Source organism: Mus musculus, chromosome 9 (assembly GCF_000001635.26).
Source record: "Mus musculus strain C57BL/6J chromosome 9, GRCm38.p6 C57BL/6J".
Classification (NCBI taxonomy): Eukaryota; Metazoa; Chordata; class Mammalia; order Rodentia; family Muridae; genus Mus; species Mus musculus.
In genome coordinates, this window is record NC_000075.6 from 8,896,277 (window position 1) to 8,907,660 (window position 11,384).

Below are 11,384 nucleotides of genomic sequence, written 5' to 3' on the forward strand. Positions count from 1 at the left end.
ACCCAGAGATATATGGAAGAAGATATACAGAAAACAAACAAGGGAAGGAAGGTGAGCATCATACGTCTTTAGAGCAAAACCAAAATCCCACTGAGATTACTTCACACACTTCATACATTTGCTGAAATAAAAAAAAATATTGACCAACTGTTTCTCAGGTTATGGCATAATTAGAACTCCAGCAACGTAGGGTGAAAGAAAAATGGGGCAGCCACTGTGGAAAGTGATTTGACAGTTGTCTGCACACCTACGGTGTTGTGTGCACACCTAGGTATAGGTCCATTGGGAATGCTATAATAAAGCACCATTTCTTCAATGGGTAGCTTCGATACACCAGAAGGATAGCTACCTTGCACAGATCAGAGCATCATCCAAGTGGCAGATTCAATTTCTGGGGAGATTTTTCTCTCTGGTGCATAGATGATACTTCTTACAATCTTACCATGGGGCAGGAGTGACTAAGCAACTGTCCATTATACATTACCTTCTCAGCAGCCCAATCTCCAAGGATTGTGATGATGGCAATGCAGCCAATGTATGAAGTCCATGGAGATCACAAGAAGGCCACAGAACACATGAATATAGCCTAGCCATTTCACTTCTGAATACTTTTCTAAGAAAAATTAAAACATATGTATATAAAGACAGGAATACACATGGTAAATTTCTAGCCAATCATAAACCATACAACTGTCAACTGTCAGCATAGGCAAACACAACATGTTATAGTCATTCAGTGTATTTCTAACTTTGCAATAGAGTAAACTATTGATTTCTAGTATAAATAGTTGAAACTCAAAGAGTTGGACCAAAAATAAGAAGAGCATATTATATAAACTGGAGTGGAAGTTTTCATTTCTAATATCATTTTTTTTTCAAATAAAATAATTTAATTCCAAGGAGAAATGGCTGATTCTAGGAGGATAGAGGTAGCAGGCAAAACATCTCCAAAGAAGCTTGGAGAACCAAAGAGAACTTTTTTTATTGACTCCAGAGAACCAAAGAAAAAGTATTCAAAATAGTTTACTCCATGCCCATGCACCTTTGCCACACAGATCAACAAAGCGTGTCACCTGGCACAGAGGACAGCAAAGGAGCCCCGAGTACTCAAAGTGTATCATAGTGGTCTACACAAAAGACCGGATAAAGTGGTACTAGGGCTCAACTGTGTTCACCCATGCAGAATTACAGATTAAGCTTTCAGTTAATTGCTCCATCTTGGAGTAGAGAATGTAACTTCCTGCTCCCACATGCTTCCACTCATATTGACTCTTACTGCTCATAGTGACTTACTTCCCAAATGTGGAACTAATACCCATATGAAGGACCCTGAGAATCACTGCTTCACACAGGTGCTCAAGGCCAACAGCCTACTGTGAGTCCTGTCAGTGTGAACCCTTTAAACACCACTTGCCAAGTTTAACTTTCCTTCCCAAATCCATGAGCCATGACCACTTAAAGAATGTCACCCTACAAGAGTTCTCAGGAGTATCGAGGTCATGAAATACAAGGGATGTCTGAGATCCATCATAGCCAAGAGGATTCTGGGAAACAATGATAACAATGAAACAAGTTGTTACAGGTAGAATGTTAGAAAAGAGAACAGATATTGAAAGAAAACTGTATATATTCTGGGCATTAGTTAACAACCATGCACCTGCCTGAGCTCACTAATAACAACATGCAGGAAGCTGCACAGTTACTCTGTATTCGCTGGTAGATTTTGCTATGAATCTAAAACTATTCTGAAAAGGGATGCCAGTTGATATAAAGTCTTAAAAAAAAAAACTTATGTCGAAGACAGAGCATAACCTAACACCTAGTAAAGCAGACAAGGATCTTTAGACGTCCTAGTGTACAGTGATAGGATGCAGATCATCGTCCTAGTGTACAGTGATAGGATGCAGATCATCGGTTACTGTGTGGGTAGTAATGTTGCAAAGAAAGGAGGAGGAAGGACAGTATGCAGAGATTTTAAAGGGAATGTGTGCACTTTTGGAGGCAAGTTTTCAATATCTTACTCTGTCTTTAGTCAAGGTTCCCCATATACATTATACATGTATATGCTCCTATAGGAGACTACCTGCTAGCCTCATTTCTTTGCTTCCCACACTTATTTCTATGCACTGTCCAGAATGCCTCCACCCCCAGCTCCCACACTCCGGTTTTACCATTTGATACCATAAAGACATACAATAACTGCTTCCTTGAATTCTCTTCTCCCTCCCTAATTCTCACACATTTAAAATTAGTCAGCAATATCTCATTGCTGGAATAGTCCACACCCAAGCCCAATGGTCCAGTGTAACAGCAGCAATTCACGACTATGTAGCACCTCCCTGGTGATTGACATCTAGGCACCTTGCCTCCAGCAGCTCTGCCATCTCTGCAGTTTTGGAGCCTTTCACAAATCTTCTAGACCTGGCTGAGAATAACTGCAGGCTTCAGCATTAAAATGGCCTGGAAACACTCAAAGGCATTTCCCAAACGACTAACTCACTTTTGAATAGCGATGTGTCACGGCATCCACTGACTGGGCTTGAGAGTGGACAGCTTATGACGGTGTATAAAATAAATCATATTACTCTCTCCCCTCCACAGTGTTCTCATGACTTTAAAGGTGATTTATTCTTAAAGCTCAATGGTAATTATTCTAAGAGTAGAGAAACATAGAGGGGAGAAAATGCCATTTAGCTTTCCCAGTGGAAAACTTAATATGTGATGTAGATATTTAGTAAGGACTGAAGAGAACCTCATGAAAATCAGAACAAACAGAATATGACACTCAATGTCCAAACTCCCCATACAGGCAGCGATGTGTTACCAACTGTCTTCCATCCTTAACTGCTAAGTCACATTGGTGGCCCACTTGTCACAAGAATAGTTTGAGCGTGTTAGAGGAAGGCTGGACAGGCAGCCAGTAAGGTTGTTCAGTGTCAAACTCAGGATGAGTTCTATCTCCAGAATCTGCATGGTTCAAGGAGGAAATCCACTCTTTGGGGCTAGTCTTAGACTACCATATGCACGCGACACATGCAAGCACTCACACATATACACACAGAGCACTTGCTGCTCCTGCAGAGAACCCCAGTTAGGACCTCAGCACCTATATCAGAGCACCTGCAACTTCACCTCTGAGGGCTCTCACCCTCTCTGCTGACGTCTGAGCAACTATATAACCATGTAACATACACTCCCAGAGACATATACACGTAATAAAATGAAAATACTTGAGATCATTTTATACCTTTTATACAAAAAATAAAATGTCACGATATGTCACTGTCTGTGTTGAATATTTACAAATATTTTCAAATCCTGAAATCTTTACAACAACTTTGCTTTTTATAGGGTGGGGCTGGCATGCTTCTTAATTCAGTACAAATTCTGATATGTTTAGATTTCTTCTCAAAGCATCTGATATTCCAGGTGGAATCAGACTAGTGAGTAGCTGGAATTCCAACGCCAGAGATTTAGATCTAGCCAGTGATTGGCTAGGGAGGGGCTTTGGGCGGGCCTTCCTAGAGCGCCAACGCTTGCTAGAAAGCTATGGAGCCAGTCTAGACTGTCACTATCAGTCTTTGTAGTATTTACGGGTGCGAGGATTCTGACATTCTGCTAACTTCTCTTAGCTTTACTAGAGCAACCTGCAACCAGAACTCGCTGGGATTGTAGAGAACCTAGGGAGCCATAGAGACTGTCGCTGCAGGAGAACGAGTAAGAATGGGCTACGTCTTAGCCCCAGGTTTTTGGTGAGGACTGTAAAGCAAACTTCCTAGGATGTCTAGGTTTCAACAAACATAAGAAGTCCGGAGATAGCGGGAGTCCTTTTTTTCAGCACCGGCCACACCAGTTCCGGGTCTCCCATTCAAGAAGAAACACGAAAAAAAGTCTCTCGAATAACTCCCAGTTCTCAGACCAGACCAGCTTGCTCCAGCTACTTCTTCCTGTCCTCACCCCACCGCGACCGGGACAGCGCGACTACCACCCTTCCTCTGCGTCTGGGTGGAGGGTAAGGACAGGAGCTGACCAAGACCGCCCCTCCCAACCAGGAGGTGGAGATCCCACGGGTCCTGCGACTCTACACCCACTTCCTCCTCCCTCTGCCCCTATATCACCGGCACCCCCTCCTCCTTCCCTTTTCCCTCCTCCCAGGAGACAGGGGAGGAGAAAAGGGGAGCTTGGGTCGTCATGACTGAGCTGCAGGCAAAGGATCCGCAGGTTCTCCACACGTCTGGCGCTTCGCCCTCCCCCCCACACATCGGGTCCCCCTTGCTTGCACGCTTGGACTCAGGTCCCTTCCAAGGGAGCCAGCACTCGGACGTGTCGTCTGTAGTCTCGCCTATACCGATCTCCCTGGACGGGCTGCTTTTTCCTCGGTCCTGCCGGGGTCCCGAGCTCCCAGACGGAAAGACAGGGGACCAGCAGTCGCTGTCCGACGTGGAGGGAGCTTTCTCTGGGGTAGAAGCCACTCATAGGGAAGGAGGCAGAAATTCCAGAGCCCCGGAGAAGGACAGCAGACTCTTAGACAGTGTCTTAGACTCGTTGTTGACTCCCTCCGGGACCGAACAGAGTCACGCCAGCCCTCCAGCCTGCGAGGCCATCACTTCCTGGTGTCTCTTTGGGCCAGAGCTTCCAGAAGACCCCCGCAGTGTCCCTGCTACCAAAGGGTTGTTGTCCCCGCTCATGAGTCGGCCAGAGATCAAGGCTGGCGACAGCTCCGGGACAGGAGCAGGACAGAAGGTGCTGCCCAAAGGACTGTCACCACCCAGGCAGCTGTTGCTCCCTACCTCGGGGAGTGCTCACTGGCCCGGGGCAGGGGTGAAGCCGTCCCCGCAGCCAGCTGCAGGGGAGGTGGAAGAGGACAGTGGCCTGGAGACCGAGGGCTCTGCAGCTCCGCTTCTAAAGAGCAAACCTCGAGCACTGGAAGGCACCGGCAGCGGAGGAGGAGTCGCAGCCAACGCGGCCTCAGCGGCCCCAGGCGGTGTCACTCTGGTCCCAAAGGAAGATTCACGGTTTTCTGCTCCTAGGGTCTCCTTGGAGCAAGACTCTCCCATTGCCCCCGGGCGCTCCCCACTGGCCACCACAGTGGTGGATTTCATCCATGTGCCCATCCTGCCTCTGAACCACGCACTCCTGGCCGCCCGCACCCGGCAGCTGCTGGAGGGGGACAGCTACGACGGCGGGGCCACAGCCCAGGGCCCTTTTGCCCCGCCTAGGGGCTCGCCCTCCGCGCCATCCCCGCCGGTGCCCTGCGGTGACTTCCCAGACTGCACCTACCCTCTGGAAGGCGACCCCAAAGAGGACGTGTTCCCTCTTTACGGCGACTTCCAGACGCCTGGCTTGAAGATCAAGGAGGAGGAGGAGGGCGCGGATGCTGCTGTGCGCTCGCCGCGCCCCTACCTGTCGGCTGGAGCCAGCTCCTCCACCTTCCCAGACTTCCCGCTGGCACCCGCGCCGCAGCGAGCGCCATCCTCCAGGCCCGGAGAAGCGGCGGTGGCCGGCGGACCCAGCAGCGCCGCGGTGTCGCCAGCGTCCTCCTCCGGCTCCGCGCTGGAGTGCATCCTGTACAAAGCGGAGGGCGCGCCGCCCACGCAGGGTTCGTTCGCGCCACTGCCGTGCAAGCCCCCAGCCGCCGGCTCCTGCCTACTACCCCGGGACAGCCTGCCGGCCGCCCCGGCCACCGCCGCAGCACCCGCCATCTACCAGCCGCTCGGCCTCAATGGGCTCCCGCAGCTGGGCTACCAGGCCGCGGTGCTCAAGGACAGCCTGCCCCAGGTCTACCCGCCATACCTTAACTACCTGAGGTGAGCACTTGCAGGCAGCCCTGCCCTGCTCCATTCCCCCATCATCTCTGGGTGGCAGGATGGCCGCGGGGGCTTGTGGAGCTGGTCTTTGGAGACCCAACAGGCATTGTCCATTGCCTCCCTTTTTCTTACATTTGTGTGTGTGGTGCGGGCATAAAAGGGAGTGCAGATATACCATTTTATTGTGTACCATTCTCCCAAACATTGCCTGCAAACTTCCTGAAGCCTGAGCACCCAGGTTCAAACCCTGAGGCCTCGCTCTAAGATCTTTGATTGTGCTGAGGATTTGTTGGGGACTTCATTAAATACTTTGTAAGAAGGACACCCCCCCCCTCCGTGTGTGTGTGTGTGTGTGTGTGTGTGTGTGTGTGTGTGTGTGTGTGTGTTGGGGAGGCTGAGATGTAAAAGCCAGTTTTTCTGGAAGGGGTGGGGCTTAACTGTGGCTTCAGAACTGAAATCAGAAAGCCCTTAGGGATCTATCTGCACAGGTCTCTGGCCTGATTTTCCTAGGAACATCAAGAGTGTGGTAAACTGCAGGAGGGAAGTGTTTGAATGGTGGGTTTAAACAACAATTGCAGGCGACCAGAGCATGGAACGCTCACACTGGTGCAGACAACTTTACTCCCCTCATATATGTCTTCAAGAGCATTTTCCCCACATACTGAAGTAATGGACTTGAAAAGGAAAAAACATGCTCAAGTTTTAGAGTCTCAGATGCAGTGACTAGGCAAAATAATGTCAATGTGTTAACAATGCCTTGAAGTCACAACTATATTTATATGTTGGAGCAATCAACTGTTCCAGAGTTTTCAAACCGGAACCAGTGCTAATTCCAGTTAAATTCCTAACGCTCAGCCGTGTTTGTTGTGACCCAGCATTGAGGAAGGAGGTCATATTTCATCTGCCAAAGGCAAAATCACTTCTGTATAAGGAGCTCTTTTTAAAGGAGTGTTTCTAGCATTTGTGAACATGGAAGGATGCACCTGTTCCCCTTTTATTAATGTTAATGATTTGTGTGTTCAAGGAATCCATTATAGGGAGTTTAAGATATCAAGCACCAAGTTTAGTGCACTGAAATTCAAATATGTGTGTATACGTATGTATGTGTATATGTGTGTATGCATGTAAGTATATATGTATTTTGTATGTTTATGGTCCTAGGAGCTGGGGATGTAGATCAGTTCCTAGAAACTTTGCTTACCTACCATACACTGAGCCCAGAGTTCTGTCCCCAGCACCTTAGAAACTGGGAATGGTGGCAAATGCTTCTGTTTCCAGCACTTGGAAGCTGGGAATTCATGAGTTCAAGGCCAGGCTTTGATATGGAACAAGTTTAAAGTCAACCCAATTACATGAGGAGACCTTTAGCAAAAAACTAAAACACAAACAAAAAACCTATAAATAAATACTATGATTCTATTTTAAAGATACTCATAGATACCAGTTTAGAAAAGCTTTCTTCATCAGATAGCAGTGTACCTAAAACTAAACAGAATCTGTTTGCATTTCAAGGCCAGATTCAGAAGCCAGCCAGAGCCCACAGTATGGCTTTGATTCCTTACCTCAGAAGATCTGCTTAATCTGCGGGGATGAAGCATCTGGCTGTCACTATGGCGTGCTTACCTGTGGGAGCTGCAAGGTCTTCTTTAAGAGGGCAATGGAAGGTAGGAAGCTTCCTCCTCATTCTCCCTTCCCTCTCATTGTCATGGAGACCATCCAATCCTTTATCCACTTAGTTATGCTCGTTTCTAAGAAATGATGGCCTTTCTTTCCACCTGAAATTATGATGCTCTTTTAACCAGTTGCATTGCCTACAGTACCCAAGAGTGAACGTGGTTTGCTATTATAAGTGTATGCTGTGACTCACACTTTCAACAGTACTCAAGCCATGACACTGGCGAGAGATTCTCTTCCTCTCAACAGCTTTACTCTAGTGATGTGTTCATATATATCTCCTGAATAAACAAAACACTGGGTTTATAGTAATCAAAGCTACATATGTGTGCATATTTGTATATGTGTGCATACATTTACATACATATGTCACACGTTCACAGAATACATACAAATATATGGGATATATATACATATGTATATATATGTATGTATATATATATCATATAATACAATTGCAAATTATCTACATTTGTCCTTTCCATAAATCATTTTGGTATAATATTGATATAATAATTTTAAACAACAGTTTAGTGAGTAGATCTTTTTGTGTAGCATAGCTTCATGTGTATGAGAGGACAGGAATAATTGCTTGGAATAAATGAACAATCTGAATTTCAAAGTAACACGGTTTTCCTGAGACTATCATGCTTTCAGTAAAATGTGCACTTTTTTGTTTTTGTTTTTGTTTTTTTTTCAAGACAGGGTTTCTCTGTATAGCCCTGGCTGTCCTGGAACTCACTCTGTAGACCAGGCTGGCCTCGAACTCAGAAATCCACCTGCCTCTGCCTCCTAAGTGCTGGGATTAAAGGTGTGTGCCCCCATGCCCAGCTAAGAACATTTTATTTACATACTTAGCCAATGGTTTTGCAATAGTTTGTAGGGTATCTTTCAGACTTTACCTTCCATAGAAACATTTTAAAATTCCTTCCACCTCAGTAAACACCAAGCCAAACACGTTTGCCTTTGAAGGTAAGAATGCATTTACAGATGTGTCACAGTTTGTTGCTGGAGAGAAAGATATTTTCTAAGAAGCTGACATGGAGTGCAGAGATGGCGTGTGGGCTGAAGGTCAGCAGTAGGCTCTCCTGGTTTCTTGGGTTCTAAGTTCTAACAGCCCCCCCCTCTCATAAGCAGCCCATAAGGGGCTGGAACATTCATACTTCAGAGACTTCCAGGGAGGCTCTTCTGGAAATTTGTGTGCTTTGTTTACTTTTAGAGGCTTGTTTTGGTTTTGGTTTTGGTTCTGACTAAGTAACTAAATTCTTAAGTGATATGGACTGCATGCAGCTTCAAGGAGCTGAGTTCACTGTGCACCATCCAAGAGCACATGTGAGAATGGGGCAAGTGGGAGGACTTTATGAATCTGGACTCATTAGTGGAGTCTTGACTCCTTTCATGTTAGTATTTCTTGTATTCTATAGTATCCCTAGAACACTGTAAACTTATAATCGACCAGCCCCTTTAGAATCTTCCAAAGGCCAATTATTCTATCCTACTTCCAGTTTACTGTTAAGCAAGTCTCAAAGTCATAAATATGGGTAATTGGCAGCTGATTCCTAGTAGCCATATATATTAAGTGGATATATATTAAATGGATACACAGTAAGTGGATACATATTAAATGGATACATATTAAGTGGATATATATTAAATGGATACACAGTAAGTGGATACATATTAAATGGATACATATTAAGTGGATATATTAAATGGATACACACTAGGTGGATACATATTAAATAGATACATATTAAATGGATGCTCAAGGGCAACCGAGGTGTCTGAGTACTGAAGGAAGGTGACTAATCACATGCTCAGGAAAGACAGAGTTAGGTTGCTAGGGTATGGATGAATTGAGAATCAGTGAGCAAATGCAAGTGAATAGAATAGACACACCCTTCTGGGGGTTCCCAGGAATGAGAGGTAATCAGAGGACGTTAGTGACTGGGAAGATGCTGTAACTGAGCTGGGTTGTGAATTAGTTCAAAGTAGAGGGCTGCTGTGCAGATGGCAGGAGGACCAGAGGGGAATGGCAGCTGAGTTAACCGAACCAATGATGTGACTGACCACCTTGGAATTACAAAGTGCTTCTTACAATCCAGTGCCTGTTTCTTAGGTTCCACTGGACTCATCTCATCTCCACAACAGAGGCAAGTTAGTACTCACTCTTTACTCAGAGGAAATATAGCTGTCCTCATGACAGTTAGGAAGTGGTGAAGTCAGGATTCAAACCCGGATGGTGCGCTCCAGGTCTCAGCCCTCAACCACAGTGCTTCCTTTCTCATAATAGGAAACACAGTTAAACATGTTTGCCAAGTGAGGAAACATCTAGAATGCTAAATATGAATATTAAGAAAGAATGTAAAGAACAGAATATGTGATAGAAAGATATAGATCACATTAGCTTCACACTTGGTGAAGCACCCTGAGAAAAGGCTCATCCAGGTGCCAAGTCAGTGTTCTGAGTGTTCTTTCCTAGGGTGAGAGTGAGAGACACAGTCAACTAGCACAACTGGTTTTAATTGGTTCTACTGGTTTTATGTGGAAGAGTAAGAAGAGGGAGAAAAAACATAACATTCAGGAAATAGAGAACACAAATGAGGAGAAAGTCAATTCAGTTGGTTGAAAAGCCTATTGCACTCCTTTGACAAGACACTGGCAGAGTCAGTGTGAGCCAGGACATGGTCAGGAATTACACAATGTCTATCAGAGGTGAAAATAGCACTTTCCAATTCTACTAATTTAGGCCAGCAATTTGGTCTTGTGGGGGACAAAGACATTTTTATTGGCTCACTTTAATATGCATAATGACCAGAAAACTATTAGACATTCAGTAAATCAATATTTTGCTCTGTAAACTGGTCATCATAACTAATTATGCTACATTCTTATTTGGATGGGTCACTGTGTGACAACATTGGTAGGAGAGACATTGAATGCAGTATGATTAAACAAATATTATAATAGAACTGTATTATTTATAATACTCAAGACTGCAACATGAATGCATTTGTAATTGTTTTGTTATATTATAACACTTTCATTTGGGTATTAATTATTCCTGAATTAGTTACCTGAAGTCCCTTAGCTCACACACTAATGTACTGAGTACCTGTCCTACCCAGGCCCTAGGCTAAGTACAGGAGGGAGGTCAATAAAGCAGAATATACACTGCTGGCCACTGCTTGAGAGGTGACATGCAGAAAAGGATATGCTACCAGTAGTCACAATTAACTACATATATGCTAAATGGTTTATGCGTGCAGTGCTTTACTGCCTGAAGCACTGGCCCTTGTCAGAAACAATGGGGTTTAGAAAACTTTTATAGGAGAATTGTCATGGGTAGGCCATGGTAAAAACAGGACAGAAATGAAATTGCTTTTATTTTATTAAGAACGTGTTTCTTTCACTTGGTGATGATAATTGAGCATCTAAACAAGACTGACTTAGAACCAGACTTTCCCACAATATCATTTCATGAAGAGAAATAAGAGCAGGCTGTCCCCTAACAGCTGCGTAGGTTCAGGAATGCTTTGTCATCTGTAGTCCACAAAATTCCCCAACAATCTCCTCCGCTGTAATTTATGTGATTAACATTTGGGGGCTTGAAATAATTCACCAATCATCGTATTTGATTTAATGTGATCTCAGAACGTTTACCCTGGGCAGTTTTCCCATTATCCTAAAAATAAATGTGTAGTCATTCCCTGGACTTCATTTCAAAACTCTACAGCCAGTTTCTTCTCAAGCAGGAGGTCTTTCTGTCTAACGCTGAAAATAAATGAACATAGGTAGAGCTTGACACACTGAAGTAAGGAGGAAGTAGAAAGATGCATTGTGTGGCATATGTTTGACAGTGCCATTAAGAACTGTATGCCATTAACACCACTGTACTGAGGA

At 44.9% G+C, this 11,384-nt stretch overlaps 1 protein-coding gene across 2 annotated transcripts in view; it reads left to right on the forward strand.

Annotated features, from left to right (window-relative positions):
- Positions 1 to 2,623: 2,623 nt before the first annotated feature.
- The window catches only part of Pgr (progesterone receptor), a 69,712-nt gene continuing 60,951 nt past the window's right edge, over positions 2,624 to 11,384 (forward strand). The window contains exons 1-2 of one of the 2 annotated variants that reach the window (XM_006509848.4): positions 2,624 to 5,807; positions 7,320 to 7,471. In XM_006509848.4, the coding sequence (XP_006509911.1) occupies positions 4,192 to 5,807; positions 7,320 to 7,471 (1,768 nt within the window). In that variant the 5' untranslated portion in view covers positions 2,624 to 4,191. The remainder of the gene's footprint in view (positions 5,808 to 7,319; positions 7,472 to 11,384) is intronic. The other variant, NM_008829.2, reaches the window with a different exon arrangement.